General features: G+C 42.2%; 1 protein-coding gene across 1 annotated transcript in view; it reads right to left on the minus strand.

Annotated features, from left to right (window-relative positions):
• Nucleotides 1-19608, minus strand: part of CA8 (carbonic anhydrase 8) — a gene marked incomplete at its 5' end in the record, with an annotated part of 60955 nt that overhangs the window by 25978 nt on the left and 15369 nt on the right. Inside the window, 1 exon segment of the mRNA XM_081952789.1 lies at nt 1302-1397. Coding sequence (XP_081808915.1) covers nt 1302-1397 — 96 coding nt within the window.

Consider the following 19608-nt stretch of genomic DNA (forward strand, 5'->3'; position numbering starts at 1 on the left):
ATTTTTTAGAACCTCTTCTGTAGGTGTGGCCTGCTTTTGTGGGAGTGGCTTGCCAGGCCATGTGACTGAGTGGGCGTGGGCAACTTGTAAAATGTGGTGGAACGCACTTAACAACGCTCTTGCTTGGCAACCAAAATGCTGGCTCAGAAACTCTGGCATTTGAAGCATGCAAGTCTTAAAGCTGTCAAGTTACAAGACCCTTTAACCTCTAACCCTTTAGAAAAAAAACCCAGGGATGTTCAAACTTGACAGCTTTAAGACTTGTGGACTTCAACTCCCAGAATTCCTCCTCTCGCTCTTCATCTTGATGATGTGTGGACGGGCGGGGGGAGGGAGCTGGAACCGGTTCTAAATGGCACTGTAGATTTGTGGAACCTCTTCTATAGAAGATGTTAGAACTGGCAGGAACCCACCCCTGTTCTGCTGACTCATCCTCATTTCATCAACTTAAGTTACAGGCTTACATTGGCTGGTCAGCTTTAAATCATCATTGCCCTGACATAAATTTAACCCAAAAATGAATACAATATAGACTATCTGGAGTGGGGAAAGTGTGCATTATTTTAACTGTGCATGGGCTACACAAATCAAGAAAACCACAAAATGGCACCAAAGAAATACAGAAAAGTCTAACTTTTTTTTTCTTCCACCTAGTATTTGTGTGAAGGAAAGAAAAGATTATGATTATTTCCAAAGGCTAACAGTGCAGGTTACAAAATCTACCACAAAAGTAAAATCATAATCTTTTTTTTAAATTAAATACAGCTCTTTCTACTTAACCGGCAAAAGACTGTGAAAACTACCACCTTTCTCACTCTTTAGACTACTGCCAGGATTGGCAATATCATGATTGTTAAATGTCAAATAGAAGGAGACCAGGCTTAGAACACAATTGAAGGTATGCAGGCTCCCTCCACAAGGATACTGACCAAGATTCTGGTCCTCTTGAGGTGTGGCCAATGCGCACATCAATATTTTTGAAACAAACATATAATTAATGACCTCCATATATTTGTTCCAAAAGCTTGAAGAGGAATTATGAGTTCAGTTCACCACAACTTTTATAAGTTCAGTTTATTCAAATATAAAACACAAACTTGTGGCATCTGCAACTTGAATGAAAGGAGCTTGTATTGCCAAAAGACATAGAGTATAACTGACATAATGACAGTCTGCTTTTGTTTCTGTAATAACTGTTGAAGGGAGGAATTGACAACCATCGTTTCACCCATCAGGCAGTATTGCAATGAAACTGCAATTAAGAGGCAATCAATGATCACGGCAAAGAGAAGGAAAATTACCTGCACAAATAAGGCAACAATGGCTATACCATTCTTCTTTCCGACTGCCTCATCAATACTGTGATACATGGTAGTGTTCCAGTGGATCAGATGGAGCTGGAGAGAGAGAGAGAGACAGAGACAGAGAGAGAAAGAAAGAGACAGAAAAAGAGAGGAGGGGGGAGAGAGAGACACACAGAAATCACTTGTAGCAAAAAGACACTGCATGGACAAGAAGTTTCCTAGCAGTTGTTGATTAGAAGTCCTTGCAAAGATCGTTTTCACCTAGTCACATTATAGGGGAGATGGTCGGCATAAACATTTAATGAATAAATAAAACATAAACTGTTTTTGAAACGTTTCAATTTTGTCTTTCCACACAATGACCTATGAAAACAATGAAAACGATTAAACAAAAATGTAAAAGGCTGACAAGCATCCTAAAAATAAGTGAACTACAATTAAAACAACAACCTAGTACCTATAGCTCACTTGGCATAATAAAGACATTTATTAATGTCTTCACAGAGTAGTTGAGAGAAACCTGTTGGGATACCAGGTAAATTTTTCAGAGGAACACATTCCAATTTAATGAGGCACCAGACAGAAATTGTATTTTCCAGGAGCCACAACCTGATTCTTCCAATGAGATCAATACTTAGATAGATTCATATAGATATGCTGTTATTCAGAGTTCATATTTGATATCAACTGAGTATGGGCAGCTCATAAAAACAAAAAGCAACAAAAAACAATCAAGTAGAAATTACAGAAATAAAGTAAAAATTTAATTACAAAATAAGAAACAAATTACAACGAACAAACAAACGTAGACAATTATTACAAGGTAGATAGCAATCCAGGCAACATATCAAAAGCATCACACCCAGGGGAGTCCCATCTCTCCTACTCCAAGGCCTGAGAGATGGGAGCTTGATGGGGATATTCAGAAGGGACATCATTCCAAAATGAATTAAGAAATGAATAGCCAATCCTGCTATTATGTTTAATAGTCCCTCATTTTATCTTCAGTTATTTGTACTTTTAACATATGCATATACCCTTGAAAAATGTAAACCATTCCAAGTATACTAACAGGTAAAATGTAAAGGAGTTTCTGCGGATTTTATTCCGCTAGTCATTGCTAACTATTGGGGGGGGGGAGGGAGAGGTAGGTGCTCATCTCCATGTCAAGGCCATTGAGCCAGCACTGTGCAAAGATGTTTCTGCAGGTATGTACCATAGCCAGCATGACATCAGAGAGTGCTCGTACCTTCCCACCAAAGTACTGCCGATTTCAGCGATGGCCCACCCACACCCATAATATAAAGTGCATGCGACACCTCCTCCCCCAAGTGCCCTGCCCCTGTGCATTGACATGTGACTCCCCTGTGCCCCCTCCCTCTCACACGCATGTGCATGTGACCCCCTGCGCTCCCCCGCCGCCCGTGCATGTGCACGTCATCCTTCCTGTGCCCCATTTTGGGCCTAGTAGGCCTCCCTGAAGCCTCCTGGGAGCAAAAACGGGCCATGAGCGGCACACTACACCTCTCTGTGCTCCCCCCACCCCCGTGCATGCATGTGCAATCCACTTGCATGTGTATGTGACCCCCCATCCCGTGCATGCACGTGCATCATCTGCATATGCCCCGCCCCCAGCACATGCATGGCAGAGACCCAAAAACCAGCTGGCCGGGAGGAGGCCCGCGCACATGCGTGGTGGAGCTGAGTTGGGCAATGGCTTGCGTGCCCGCAGAGAGGACCTGTGGCATGTGTGGTGTAGGTTCACCATCACAGGTCTATTTATCTACTCGCATTTGCATGCAAGTAGGACCTGGGCAAAGAATGGGGACTCTCGATTGCACAACTGTCAGATCTCCAACCTGGGCTGTTGGCTTTCCAACTGATGAGCCTAGCATCTTAACTGCTAAGCCACCACACTGCCCCATCTGCTAATGGACACCTCTTTTGATAATTTGCAAATCAAGTTAGCATAGGTAGTAAAGTAATAATATTATTATTTTTTAATTAAATGCATATTCTAAATGAACTGCACAGCTTTTCAAAATTGGACGTTTAATTCAAAATCATTCACTACTACCTAGCTGGATATTGGACAACAAACATTACTTGGTCATATTCATTGTACAATTTCTTATAGCATCAACATATTTTAGAACAAAAAAAGAAATATTAATATTATACAATATAAAATGTGACAGATAGTGCTTATCACTCAGTTTGGCATTCAGAATGTGTTAATGTATTTGGTGAATTTAAAGAATCAAAATATTGTTTGACTTTGTTCTTTTCAATTATTTGTCAGTTTTAAAACTATAGATATTTTTTCTTTCTCTCAATGCTAAATGATTCATTTATATACCAAATCGTGTCTTGACATTTCAGTCTCTATTTCTTTTTAGTGTTATGTTAGCAAAAAAACCCTTGCAATAATCACATCTGTTTTAAGTATATTTTAATTGGCTTTTCTCATTGTCCCCACTAGAGGGCACTCGTGCTCTCTATCACATTAAGTAAAAAGGAAAACAAAATAAAGAAAAAGTTATTTTTCTCTTTTGATCTTACAGACAGATCTACAGAAAGAAAACTCTTGCATTAAAGAGTTAAGGGTCTAGACACAAATACTATTGTGAAAACAGTGCTATCTATGTGACTCCAACTGTTATCTTTTTAACATCAACATATAGAAGAAAGAAAGTTGTAACAATGCTATGAAAGACAATAGTTAAAGTTTACACGGGTGATTTTATACATGTTAGTGGATAAAGCCATGGAGAGAGCTAGTATTATATACAGAAGTAAATTGCTGCAAAGGATCTTTTTCTCTCTTAAATAGAATAATACTGCTTGTAAAGAATTTTGAAGGAAAAGTGAAGTAAGAACCTCATTTTTAATAAAAGGAAATTTTCATGTATTTATTTTAAAAAGAGCTATTTCTGTCAAACTGAGACAAGAATTACAATGTATTTTTAAAACAAATTTCATAACTAATTTTTCAGGTTCAGTTTGTGACTGATGATACCTGATCATCCAAAATATATTTTACTAGATTCATTGTCCTACAAAAAACATGATGAAGTATGTTTTTCCATTAAATTTTTGGAAATTTACTTCCCAAAACAAGAAACTTCCAGAGAAAAAATAAGTACCTTCTGATTGCAGTCTATGGTCTAACTGAAGTCATGGACTACAGTAGATTCATCTATGGCATTATATTGGTGAGAAAAGAGAGGAAAAGGCCACGATGATTACTTCTTAGACAAAAAAAACACACACTGTTGAACTTACCTCCTGATCTTATAAAAACATTTCCTCCCTTGTTTATTCAACCTTTTGACTTTTCTATTTTAAATCAGAATCATTTTGAGAAGTGGTTTAGTTCACTTATCATAGAAAGCCATAATGGGGCCTATTTGGTTTGTTATGCATGAACTGAACCATTTTCACTTAATGTAGTAGGAAGCCAGGCATAATGCTTTAGTCAACACACCACTCTTTAAAAAATCCAGCCAATGGAAAGAACGTTGGTACTTACCTGAACGTTTCTTTTATGTAGAGTGGCGGGAGGGGCTACAGCTGGGTTTAGTCACAGCCTAATTGGTCCAAAGACTGAGGGAAATTTCTTAAAGTATCCTTCCTTCCCTATTGGTTCCCAGTTTCCTCGAGGTCGAATGGAGAAAGCTTCAAAATACAAATCAAGCGAAAAAACAACAGACCACCCGACCACCCCTCACCCACCCTAATAGATATACTAGGGCGGGATGTAGCCCTTCCCACCACTCTACATAAAAGAAATGTTCAGGTAAGGACCAACGTTCTTTTTCTTGTAGAGATGGTGGGAGGGGCTACAGCTGGAACGTACCCAAGCTAGGTCCCAGGATGGGATGTTGACCCCGGGGGAGAAGAGATCGCCACCTGTTGGAGAACCCGACATCCAAAGGACGCGTCCGCAGAAGCGAAACGGTCTAGCCAATAGTGTCGTATACAGGGCATTGGGGACGCCCAAGTGGCTGCCCTACAGATATCCTCCAGTGGGGCCATAGTGCGCCACGTGGTTGTGGTAGCGGTATTACGCGTAGAGTGGGCTATAATCCCTTGAGGGGGAGTCTGACCTAAGGCTTCGTAAGCCGCTGTGATGGCCTGACGCAGCCACCTGCCTATAGTGGAAGAAGGACCCTAGCTCCCAGAGTACTAGGCTGAAAGGAAAGAAAAGGGGCCTCCAACCGCCGAAAGGGAAATGTATGCCTGAGATAAATGCGCAAAACGCGGCGGACATCTAATCAATGCCAAAGGTGTTCTCTCTCGTGAGAGGGAGAGGAACAGAAGTTAGGGAGGATGACCTCCTGCGATCTGTGAAAGAGGGAGTTAACCTTCAGGAGGAAGGTCAGATTCAGTCTAAGAACAACTCTATCTTGGTGGAATTGACAGAGGTCATCTTTGAATGACAATGACCCTAGCTCCGAGATTCTCCAAGCTGAAATAACGGTGACGAGAAAGGCCACCTTTAGAGATAAGAACCTGAGGTGTACTGTTCTTAATGGCTCGAATGGCAGCCCCGTAAGAGCCCTAAGTACTAGGGACAGGTCCCATGTTGGAAACCGATGCACTGGAGGGAAACACAGGTTCGCTGCCCCTTTAAGGAACTGTTTGACTAAAGGAACTTGTGATAGGGAGAAACGGCCATCCCCCGCCAGGACAGAGGACAGTGCAGCTACCTGTCTCCGTAAGGTGTTATGAGAAAGACCTTGGTCTAAGCCGTGTTGTAAGAATTCAAGGACTTGGGCGACCGAAGCGTTGGCCGGAGAATCTCCTACACCAGAGAACAAACGTCGACCACGTTGAATTATAGATCCATGTGGTCGACGGGCGCCTAGAGACTCCAATGGTGGAAATGACCTTGCCTGACAGATTAGCATCCCTCAGGAGGCGCCGCTCAAGTGCCAGGCGGTCAGATGGGGCCACTGGGGCTCTGGGTGGAACAGGACCCCACGGCACAGGGTGATCTCCTCCTGAGGAATCCTCCATGGGGGAGATACGGACAGTTGGACAAGGTCACAAACCAAAGTCCTCTTGGCCAATATGGGGCTACCAGAATGATGTGTGCCCTCTCTATCACTACATTCCTCAGGATCCCCTGGATTAAAGGGAGAGGGGGAAAGGCATAAAGAAGGCCCGGAGGCCATGGACTTCTGAGGGCATCTGTCCTCTCCGCATTGCATGCTGGGAAGCAGGAGGGGCAATTGAGCGTTGGCTGGTTTCGCAAACAAGTCCACCAATGGGGTGCCAAAGCGCCAGCAAATCCTGTGGAATAGTTCTGGAATCAGCTGCTACTCGCCGTGGTTGACTGTCGCCCGACTCAGCCAGTCGGCCTAATGGTTGGCTATGCCCGAGATGTGCTCTGATGTTATTGATGCCAGGTTTTTCTCCACCCAGACTCCAAGTTTCTGAGCTTCCAGCCAGAGGCACTTGGAATGAGTCTCCCCCTGCTGGTTTATGTGTGCCTTTGCGGCTACTTTGTCCGTCAAAAGGAGCACATGGTGATTGGAGGGCAGGGCCTTAAGTTTCAGCAAATTTATATTGTGGTGCAGGTCTGAGATTGTCTAACGACCCTGTGTCAGTTTGGGTTCCATCAGGGCCCCCCAGCCATAGAGACTTGCATCCGTCGTGATCGTGATATGATCCGGCTCTCAAATGTCAGATCCACGTCACAGGGCCGGAGATAACCACCACCTTAGGGACCAGCAAAGGTCTGGTGATAAAGTGACTGTCCGCAGTGAGTTGCTCATGTGGTGGTGTTGGTAGGGGATGAGTGTCCATTGGATGTCCTAGAATGAAGACGGGCCCAGGGTACTATCCATATGCATGACACCATCTTTCCCAGCAAGCGGGACAAGGTCAGGATGGAAACTAACCGACTTGCACAGACGTGATGTGCTAAGGCTTGAAGATTTGTGAGACCTTCTGAGGAACGTCGAACAAGTCCTGCTACAGAGTCTATTACTGTACCCAGATAAAGGATTCTTGTCGTGGGTGAGAGATGGCTCTTGGGGAAGTTGACAGAGAACCCCAGAGACTGTAATGTCTGAATGGTCAGGTTCAGGTCGTGAATTGCCTGTGTGAGTGATTGGGCCTGAACGAGCATGTCGTCTAGGTAGCATTGGAGTCTCACCGGGTAGGATCGAAGGTGAGCCGCCAATGCCGCCAGGACTTTCGTGAACGTCTGCGGGGCGGAGGCCAGACCGAATGGGAGAGCCCTATACTGGAAGTCATGGGCAGGCATGATCGGAATGTGCAGATACACTTCCGTCAAATCTACAGATGCCATGAAGTTGCACCCGTTGGATCCCCAGGAGTATGGACCTGAGAGATGACATTTTGAAGCACCGGTAAACCAGGTAAGAGTTGAGGTGCTTCAGGTCTAAAATTGCCCTCTATCCCCCCGAGCTCTTCGGGACAACAAAAAGGTTGGAGTATAGACCCAACCCATACTCCTCCATCAGGACCGGTTCTAGCAAGTGTTGGATGGCAGACTCATTAGGCTGCGCCATTCCGTATCCCTGGATGGAGGGACGGTCCTGAAGAGCGTCAGGGGGAGAGAAATTCTAGACGGAGGCCATCCCTGATGGTGAACCTGACCCAAGCATCTGACATTATTTGGTCCCACTGATCCATGAAGGATGCTAGGCGGCTACCAATGGACTGACTCGGGTTGGAGTCTTTTCCCTCTGCAGAAGGGGTGGCCACCACTCCCCATGAAAGGGACGCTTCGACTAACCCTGGTACCTGCCCCTGTCCTGATAGAAGGGACAGTGACTCTGTCTGTTGAATCTATAAGGGAAGTATCGCTGTTGGCGATAATCTGGTTCAGGTGGCCTGTAAGAAGAAGATCTACGGTAAGGAGCCGGACGGGACTCTGGCTTCTTGATGTTAGAGGGTAGGACCTTCTTCTTATCTTTGTTCTCAATAAGAATCGGATCAAGCAATTCCTCAAAGAGATTGGAACCAGTGTAAGAGGCCACTGCTAAATTCTATTTAGACTTGTCCATTTGCCAGTTGCGAAGCCACAAAGAACGTCTGGACATTACCAAGGTGGACAATGCCCAGGATACAAACTTAATAGAATCAAGAATGGCATCCGCAGAGAACTGAGTGGCAGAGATGATTTTGGTGAGGTCTTGGTGAAGACGCTCATCTTGAATCAGGATGTGGTCCTGTAACTGGCGTAGCCACATCACATTGGTGCAATTAAAATAGGAAGCAGCAGCGGCCGATTTAATAGCCCAGGTGGAAGCGTTGAAATTCTTACATAAAGTAAGTTCCGCACGCTAGTCCTCAGGCCTTAGTTTGTCAGCCACATCTCCTAAGACCAGGGTAGAAGCATTTGCGAGAAGAGCAATACCGTTAACAATTGAAGGGCTGGGAGAAAGCCTGCTCCATATTGTAGAAGCGGCGATCATTGCTCCCAGGATTGGGCAAAAAGAAAGGCCGAGCCCACTGATTTTTGACCACTTCCTGAAACAGTGGAGGGGCTGGGACTTCCTCCTTATCACTGTTGGGATTTGTAAACATAGCCAGATTGGGATCCCTAGGTTGGGACACGGGTGGAGCACCTGTACCAATCTGAGTAGTCTTTTTCGCCTTATGCAGAAGAGGTTTAAATGCTGGGGGTGCAAAGAGCCGGGGGAAGGCTGGAGGATCAGGAGGGATGGTGTCCTCGCCTCAGAAAACCCCAGGTCTGGATGTGAACCTTCCCCTAATACCGAGCCCTCACTAAACACTGATGGAGAAGGGAGCTAGGAGGATCCTGACCATGGGAAGAGGATGGAGATCTAGGGCGTATGGAGTCAGAATGAGGCCTCCCCACCCCCTGCAAAGAGGGTTCCCTTTGGGCAAGGCCGGAGGTAATGCCCTTAGTAATTGCAGAGGAAATGAGCCTCCTGATGCTCTCAGGCAGTAGCTCGAGATCCTCTAGGTCCTCCTCCAAAGGGCCAAGGGTTGAAACCGGGAGGTAGTCCTGAGACCCCCCATCCAATGGATCCCTTCTTCCCTCCCTATACGATCTCGGAGAGATGGGGGGAGGGAGAAGCCACCTGCCTGCGAGGCCTAGCAGGGGAGATAGAGGGTGAGGAAGGGCTAAAGCCTCTGGGTGGTGAAGCAGAGTGATGAGAACTGGGCCTCACTGGGAACCTGGATCTGCCAGGAGATTCAGGCCTAGCAGCCTGGGCTTGCTTCTCCACCCTGGCCACACGTTTTTCTAAGGCCTTCTGCCTCCTTAGCTCGTCCCTCACAGTCGCTCTAGAAGAGCGCTGGTCAGCAGATGGCCTGGAGGCTGTTGCCCTGGTTCTTAGTCTGCCCTGGCCTTCCTCTGTCACTTCACTTTGGATTCCCATCAGGCCTGCATTGACCCAGGGGCTGTGGAGGCCATGGCTCATTCACATGGCTTGTGCCTGCAGGGAAACTGCTTGGGAAGCCTTCCGGCTTCGAACTGTGGCGGTGCTACAAGCCGCAGAGTGGAAAAGAAGTCACCTGCCAGCCTCGATTTATGGCCAAGATGCAGGCTGCTGTTGTACAAAATGGCCGCTTCCACAAGGTCACTCCAAAATGGCCACCACACCTCGTGGAAAAACAGCTCACCTAGTATAAATAGCTCTGAGGCAGCAATGAGCTAATTCCTTCTCCTTTAAGTCTCTCCGGCCAGACAATCAATTTGGGAGCCGCGGCGCTGATTTTAAGCCACAGCAGCAGTTCCAATTAGCGGCATGCCCTGCAAAGCTGTGGCAAAGCTTTTGAAGCCGCGGCGAGGCTGTGGAAGCTGCGGCAAGTCTTTAGAAGCTGCGGCAAGGCTTTTAAAGCCGCAGCGCTCCTTAGGTTAAATCCCAAGGCAGGAGTTGCAAGACTGAAGCTGAGCCGCCACCCGCGGCGATGCCTCTGAAAAGATTTCGGCTGCAAACGTGGGAGCCCATCACCCCTGTGCACCCAGGGACTGGACAGGGCTCCCCCAGGCCCAGAGATAGGAGACCAGGGCACTCCTACCTCCTTCTGAGGCTGACGGGTCAGTCTCTATGGCCAGTAGTCGCAACTTTGGAATTTAGAATATGCAATCAATCAAATTATTGATATATATAATAACAATTACCTCAATGGAGCCAAAGCTAGTGCTTGGACCAAAGACTGAGAGGAAACTGTGGGAGCCAATAAGGAAGGAAGGATACTTTAAGAAATTTCCCTCAGTCTTTGGACCAATCAGGCTGTGACTAAACCCAGCTGTAGCCCCTACTGCCATCTCTACAGGAAAATATTAATAGTTTGCTTATATTTTCCTAAACTTGGTGCACTCCCATTTGTTTGGGAACAGAATTCATTATCTATCTATCTATCTATCTATCTATCTATCTATCTATCTATCTATCTATCTATCTATCTATCATCTATCTATCTATCATCTATCTATCTATCTATCTATCATCTATCTATCTATCATCTATCTATCTATCCATCCATCCATCCATCCATCCATCCATCCATCCATCCATCCATCCATCTATATTCATTAGCTGTGCAACTTCAATGGATTAATCAGGAAACCTTTGAAGAAATCAGATTTTCAGATGATAAATCAACCATTCTCTAAACATGAATGGATGGATGGATGCTTGGTTGGATTAGTTATCTTATATGCAATATAATAAGGATAATATATCATTGTCAATTTATTGTGAAATTACTGCAAATCATCTCACTCTAGTCCTAACTAAGAAGAATCTTCCTCAACTTTATAAGGAAAACGCACAAGAAAAGTCATTTGGTGCTTTTAAATTGTTCTATTTCTATACAGGTTAAATATCCCCCACTCACATAATCAAAAGTGCTGTATGATGCACTTATGGTTATGTGAGTGTGGGCTGCAGAACTGAACCTTTCATACAATTATATATGGTTTTTAATCCTGATCAGGCATGAAGCTGTGCTTTCTTCTGAATCTCGAATTACCTCCGCATATGTGATGAGTCCAGGAATCAACACGGTCGTGTATATTTCCAACAGCTGTTGGTGCTAAGTTACATCCTGGGAAGGATTTGCAGTACCTGGCCAAGATTCAAGAAGTTGCTTCCCTAATTCTGGCAACTGCTTTCTTCTCTGTGTGTGGTGTTTGAGCGCTTTCTAAAGTTCTGGTCCATAGGTGAGTCAGTATCCTCTTTTCTCCCCTATCATGCCAATCTAGACTGTTCTCCCTTCACTGTTACAGACACTGAAAGGGGCCCTATGCAATGTCACTTTTTTAGGGATAGATCTCAATGTAAAGGATGTAAAGGATTCATGCCTTCTCGGCTTATTCTTTCCTCTAAGTCAGGGGTGTGAAACAAGTGGCCCGCAGGCTGGATGTGTCACACGCTGGCCATGTCCACCCCCAGTTCAGTGAAGGTGGAGGGGGAAGTTGTGATACGTCATATGATGACAATGTGTCATCACGAGTTTGTCACCCCTGCTCTAAGTATTCTTGTAAACCACAGCATATAATACTGAGGACCATTACTAGACTAACAATGGTTGCATTGTCAATTATGGTAGTCAGTTGGTTTGTATGTTAGATTGTGATCTGGAAGACTTAAGTTCAAATGCCCACTTTCATATAAAACCTATTAGGTAACTTACATATAAAACCTATTAGGTAACCTTGGCCAAGCCTAACCTATAGGGTTTCTATGAAGTTACAAAGTACCTTGAGCAACTCTGGAAAAAAAGGTTTTACTTGTTCAAGATGTCCTCAACTATGTCTCCGCTAAACCCCATACTGTATTAAAATATTGTGGCTTTGCTTCCAGAAAAAAAGTTCCCAGTTGCCCAAGTGATTCTTGCATCCTATAGGACTGTTCTAGCTCACGTCAGTTCCAGTTTGAGCTCTTATATAAACCTTCAGCAATCAACAGGTGAACATCTATCTGAATTGCATGACCAGTGGGCCCTGGATGAAATGGATTATTGCAACCCGTTTCAGTCAGAACTCAGGTCTGGGCATGGGATAGAAACCAAATTGGTTACTTTGAGATGATTTCTGGTTGGTAGCTTATTTGTCTTTGCTCTCCTTGAGCTTTCAGTGACCTTTGATAGCATTAACCATGATATCTTTCTGGATCAATTCTGTGGGATGGGAGTCAATAGCACAGTATTGGACTGGTTTTCTTTCTTCCTATGAAGCAGTCCAGTTGGTGTTGATTGGGAGTGAGCTCCCACCTGCAATTTCTATTATGTGGGAATGCTGCAAGGTTCAGTAGTTTCACTGCTTCTATGTATCATCTACATGAAGTTAATGGGTAATGCCATTTCTTGCCATGGGATGAGTTATTACACTGATAATACCCAATTATACATTTCCATCCCTGGCGAACTAAGCAATGATATTACTGTCTTGTCCAAGCCCCTGGAGGCTGCAGGGATCTGAATAGGAAACAGTATGCATTAACTAAACCCCAACAAGACTGAATGGTTCTGGATTTGGGGGCTTTTTTATCAGAGATGTTACCCTCTTTGCCATGGATGAGGTTGCACCACTTCAGACAGAACCCACGTGCAATCTAGAGGCCCTTCTAAACTCATAGCTCCTACAAGAGTAGCAAGTGGCAGTCTTGGCTAGGAGGGCCTTTGCAGAGTTTTGTGTTGTATGCCAGTTGCACCCCTTCTTGGACCATAAGGTTCTGCTCATAGTCACTCATGTCCTGGTCATCTTCCGACTGGATTACTATAATGTGCTCTTCATGGGACTGCCCTTGAAAAGCATATGGAAGCATCAACTGGTACAGAGTGTGGCTCCGTGCACAATGATGTGCATCCTAGAGTGGCACACTAATAACTTTGTTTCACAAGCTGCACTGGCTGCTGGTTTGTTTCTGGATACAATTCAAGGTGCTGGTTTTTACCTTTCAGTCCATATTATCTAAGGAACCACATATTATCTAATGATATCTACACATCACATTAGGCTGAGAAGGAGAGGTATGCTAAGGATCTCATCTACCAAGGAATTCTATGTCCCTTTGGCTGTGGCTCCTGCTCTTTGGAACATGATTCCCCCACAAGATGAATTAGCCTTTCAGAAACTTTTCAGAACATGATTTATCCAGAAACCTTGGGGATCCTGTGGGCATCTATGAGAAGGTTGTATTGTGCCTAAATAGTTTTTCTCCTGCAATCATGCTTCTTATTTATTTTTATGTATACTATTTTAAGTGTTTTAATGGTTGTGATCTCATTGAAAGCGTTAGTTGTACACTGCCGAGAATCACTTCTAGTGAAATGCAAGGCTGTATAAATATGCTAAATAAAAAAAGCTAAGCCATATTATTTCTGAAATACATATCCAATTTAGAGATATTTCAAGTAATTGCCTTGAGATAAACCAACATTATCTTCTTAACGCTTATTAGAGATTAATACTGTTTCATGGTTTGAGTAGCATAACTCACTTTATTATTTACATTCATATTTAACTTTGTTTTGCATATTTAGTGTTCCTTAATAGAGAAAAAGATATAATTTTCGGTCATTTAGTCACCTAATATGAAGATAATTTTGTTTGCAATCTATACTTATATAAAACTTTGATTCAATGCAAGCATATAATCATTGAAACGAAATGAATATGTATTTCTCACTGATCTGAGAAATACATATTCTTTCAAAGAACAAACTCATATTCCAAGAATGAAAAACATATTGCCATTATGTTTCACTCAGCCATGCATCATTCAGACTGTTAAAACAAACTAAAGGCACCAGGAAAGCAACTAAAGGTTGTGTACAAATTGTTTAATATTAAGACTTTGATGTATGATCATTATGAGGTTACTAGGAAACCAAAACACACATAGAAAGCCCTGCAGTTATACTCATTGATGATTATATTTTGATGAACACACAACCTTTATATCATATCATAATCATATTTGAGAGAAACAGATATGTAGGCACTTGTGCTTAGATTCATCTTGAGCAACATTAATTGGGAAGAAAATAAATGGTCCATGTCCCCACAAAAATTATTTTTGCAAGGAGGCCCTCTGTGGATCAACACAGAATAGATTAGCATGAAATTGGACTTTGGCAGCTCCTCTAGACGTCAAATGTTATTTGAACAAAATTTGTATATGCAACTTGCCTAAACTAGTGTTCTTCAATTTGATCTGGCTCATGCTTATTTAGAAAATACAGAATAACAGAGTTGGAAGGGACCTTGGAGGTCTTCTACACCACTTCAGACAAATAGTTATCCAATATCTTCTTAAAAACATCCAGTGTTGGGGCATTCACAACTTCTGGAGGCAAGCTGTTCCACTGATTAATTGTTCTAACTGTCAGGAAATTTTTCCTTAGTTCTAAGTTGCTTCTCTCCTTGATTAGTTTCTACCTATTGCTTCTTATCCTACCCTCAGGTGCTTTGGAGAATAGCTTGACTCCCTCTTCTTTGTGGCAACCCCTGAGATATTGGAACACTGCTATCATGTCTCCCTAGTCCTTTTCATTAAACTAGACATACCCAGTTCCTAGAAACGTTCTTCATATGTTTTAGCCTCCAGTCCCTTAATCATCTTTGTTGCTCTTCTCTGCACTCTTTCTAGAGTCTCCACATCTTTTTTTACATCGTGGCGACCAAAACTGAATGCAGTATTCCAAAGTGTCCTTACCAAGGCATTACAAAGTAGTATTAACACTTCACGTGAATTTGATTCTATCCCTCTGTTTCATTAAACTAGACATACCCAGTTCCTGCAACCGTTCTTCATATGTTTTAGCCCCCAGTCCCCTAATCATCTTTGTTGCTCTAAATAAATGTCACTGTTTGTAAATTTCCAAATAGGTGAACATGCATTTGCAAAACATTTTGCTCTTCTATTTCTTTCTACTGCTGATTTCTATTTTTCCAAATATAAATACATAGGCATTAAACTTTTTCCCAACCTTAAAAAAAAACCTTTATTTCTCTGATGTTCTTATGATACTTAAGGGAGAAACACTAGAGCAGAAAAAAAAAAATCCGCTGCTAGAGAAATCAATGATTTGTTATATCTGGCACTGGGAACACAAAGGAGAATGAAGAATGCACAGCTTCTAAAATACCTCAAAAATTAAATATAAATTTAATCTATATATAAACTTCAACTGGTGCTGAGCGATTTTTTAAAAGGAGATGCTCTGGGTATATACTTTTATACCTATGATGATATATTATTCAAACACAATAAAACAGACTTTTATTGGTTAGAAGAAAAAAAAATTAAACATTCAAGAAGATTCAAGACAGGCAAAGATAAAAAGTCAGGTGATACATATAGAAGCAGAAAATGTATCCAAGCCATGTTTTGGATAATTTACTTGGTTCCAGGTATCAAATACAATAGCTAGCAGAGAATGTGCTTACCTGAAATAAATATTGCACAGATGCACAAATGAACAATGGATGTTCAATAAACATGAGATTAGGCGCATTTTGAAGAAAACATTTAACGTTTGTCTAGCAAGCAAGTAGCAAATTATTATTTTTTTCAATGTGTATTATAAAGGGCATAAATAGGGTACAAAATAATCCTATGGCCACTGATATGCCCAAGATCCTAGAATAACTTAAGATGCTTTGTATTTTATCCAAGCAGTATCTTTTACATCTAAATAAAACAGTTCAGTGGGTGAGAGTCCTTTTTACAGATACTCAAAAATACAGATAGGTTTATTTGTCTTTGGAAGTTAGTTTTCTCCTACAAAATAAAGAACATTAGAAGACGCTTTGTTTACAAGAATATTTTTTCAATTTACTGTTTTTCACCCATGCTTCCAAAGGGCGAGAGTTCATCAAAGAAAAACATTATATTACGTCTTGGGGCCAGACTTTCTAGCTTGTTACCAGCAGAAACGGGGGGAATTTTAGAAGGAAATGCTATATTGGGTCACATGCTTGAACCTAGACATCCAGTTATACAAAGTCAAGATTGCCATGTAACCTCTTCTTCCTGTAAAGGTGCATTACTGACCACACCTTCTAAAGAACAGGGAGAGACACAACGCCTTTCTCATTTCCTTCTGCCACTCACAAAGTAGCCTGTGCTGGACAAATCTACATGCAGCAATGCACCAGTGACAAAATCACAGCTTGCTTCCTCTTGCAACACTTCTGAAAAGTGGCTTAAGATTGGGGTGGGTGGGGGAAATCATCAATAAAAGTGAGACAAAAAGAACACTCAGGGACATGACATTTCTGCAGGCCTTTCAAGCCTATGGATTTCCTGTGGTTCAGAGGACTGTTATGACTGGAACTAATGGGGAAATCTGCTTCACAACTTTTCCAAAGTTTTTATCCCCTAAAGTGACTTTTCTTCTTCTAATTCAATTCAAAGTGCTTAAGTATTGATTACACTTTGCTCTTAGGGTATTGTGATTTTATTTACTTGATTGCAAGTATATGGCATGACCTGAGTTGGGACATCTAAGTGCAAAAACGGTTCTCCAGGCCCATTATTTATTAGAAACAAAGGCAAACAATAGATAAATATTTTTCCTGGATGGATAAAGAAAGAAAAAACATCAGAGGTGGTATTCAGTAGGTTCTGACCAGTTCTGGAGAACTGGTAGCAGAAATTTTGAGTAGTTGAGAGAACCGGTAAATACCACTTCTGACTGGCCCCACCCCCATCTATTCTCTGCCTCCCGAGTCCCAGCTAATCTGGAGGAAATGGAGAATTTGCAGTGGCTTGGTGGGCGTGGCATGGCCCTGGAGTGGGGTGGGAATGGAGATTTTACAGTATCCTTCCCCTGCCATGCCCACCAAACCACGCCCACAGAACCGGTAATAAATGTTTTGAATCCACCACTGAAAAACATGGAAGTTAAAATAGAAATTGCATATAATATAATGAGCATAATGTTTAATATCCTCCTGAAAGTATAAAACTATTAAAGGTAAAATCATTTGAAGCGTCTTTTCCTGTGGCTAAATAGACGTTGCTATTTCATTTAATAAATATTTGAATTGGATTCAGTTATAACCAATTTAACAATTTATTTGAGTTTAAGTTGGAAGTAGCTTCTTTTCTCAAATAAAAGTGCTATCTACAGTCTGTGTAGTAAGCTGAGCATTTATTCTAAATCAATTGATTAAGTACTGCTGAGCTAAGAACAGTGAAATGATAGTGAATTTACATGTCTACACGTCGGGGAGTCACTTTATGATGTGAAACTGGAATACTCAATCTCAATTAAGGTGATTTAAAATAATTTATGCCAGCTGTAAACTACCCAAAATGAAAAAGGTATAAAATAAACATCTCTAGAATTAGCATGTGTGCTGCTTAAGAAAACGACCTCCTGGTTCGTCTTAATGTCTAATACAAAGATACTTTGCATTAAATAGCAAAGGAAAGGAAGAAAGGCAGGCATTAGCCATTCATTGGCCATCAAAGAGCAAGCTTTAGAAATAAAATTCAAAGCAAAATAAAACTGAATATGCTTCTAGAATAAGGTAAATGTAAACTTCTATTCCGTCTTTGTAGGCTTTATAAATCTCCATAGGTTGCAGTACTGGCATAATTCTGCTATAATAGACAGAAGTAGAGCTGTATCAAATAGATTTTTATTACACATTGCCCCCAAAAATCTGGGTCCTCATTTTACTTACCTCAGAATGATGGAAGGTTGAGTCAACCTTGAGCTGGTAAGAACTGAACTGCCAAATTGCTGGCAGCCAGCAGTCAGCAGAAGTAGCTTGCAGTATTGCATTCTAACCACAGCACCACCATGGCTCTTAAAAGATAGACTACAAGACGTATGCACATACATATGCGTATATATGAACAAGGCATCCAAAATCCGTTGATAGCTAATATTCTTATTTTAAGTCTCATTTGAGCAGGGCTCATTTTCCATTGATCGTACAGACTCCTAATGTTATTTACCCAAATGTGGAAGAGATTTGCCATTTTCTTACTTCCCAAGCTAGTCTTCAGCCCTAATATTTCCTGGTGGTCACTAATCCAAGTACTTATTAGGTTAAACCCTGCTTGGGGCTTGTTTTTTTTAAGTTAAGCCAATATTAGCTAATGCCACCATGTGGGTGGACAATAATCTTTTTACAACTATCAAATATTAACAAAATGTGTGCAAACTTTAAAATTCTCCTGAACTCGTCACTAGCATGGGTTTAATAAAGCACTATTGGAAATAAATGAGAGCCAATTGGAGTTAAGGCATCAGATGAGAAACCAGACAGTGAGTTCTACTCATTCCTTAGGCACAAAACCAGTTGGGTGATTTTGGGCCAACCACTTTCACTCATCCTAGGCAGGAGAGAATTGCACACCATCTTTGAAACATCTTGTCAAGAAAACTGCAGGGACTTGTCTAGACAGATTCTGAGAATCAAGCGTTCTGTCTATTCTTCTGGATATGGTAGCTAGTGGCACGAGACTAGTCTGTCTAATTCATAAGTTGTCTTGTCTTGATGTAATCTTCCAAATGTGTGAGCCTTCCAACTCCTGGAATTCTTAGCAAAACCCATTCTTCCCTTTGTAAGCACTATCCTGACTGTAATTGGTCAACATCAAGGGTAGGACACAATGTATAGTTCAACTCAGTGGTGGGATTCAGCCAGTTTGCACCTATTCGGGAGAACCGGTTGTTAACTTTCTAAGCAGTTCGGAGAACCGGTTGTTGGAAGATATCTCATTTTGTTTTTTCCCCACTTTACAGGGCTAGTCCTTTAAGGAAGGCAGAAAGTAAATATTCTGGTGTTGTTTCTAGCCTAATCTTTATTGCCCTGCTTACAGAAACTGCCTCTCCAGTTAACCCTTATTACATTGTAACAGCTAAGCCAAAGCACCCATCAACGTGAGTGATGAGTTGGCCACGCTCACCCAGTCACATGACCACTGAGCCCCACCTACCCAGCTGATCATTAGGGCAGAGAAGAGAATGTTAAATTATTTGAATCCCACCATTGGTTCAATTATAGAATTCACTGCCATCAGATGTAATGATGATCATTTCCAAACATACATACAAACGTAGCACCTCTCTGCAATATCTTAAAGCAGCTGCATCTTTTCCTGGGATCATACAAGCAGGGCACAGCTGCTTTGAAATGAGCAAACAGTGCTATATGAGGGGTCCTTGGTTCTCTCTGGGCTTGCTTGTTTTCTTGCCCACGTTTCATTACCCTAAGTAGCTAACATCATCAGTGCTAGTGTACTGCACACCACTTACTGCCATAGCACTGATAATGTTATATAGTTAGGGTAATGAAACGTCTGCAAGAAAACAAGCAAGC

The sequence above is a fragment of the Natrix helvetica genome, assembly GCF_964273705.1.
Source record: "Natrix helvetica genome assembly, chromosome: 4".
Lineage (NCBI taxonomy): Eukaryota > Metazoa > Chordata > Lepidosauria > Squamata > Natricidae > Natrix > Natrix helvetica.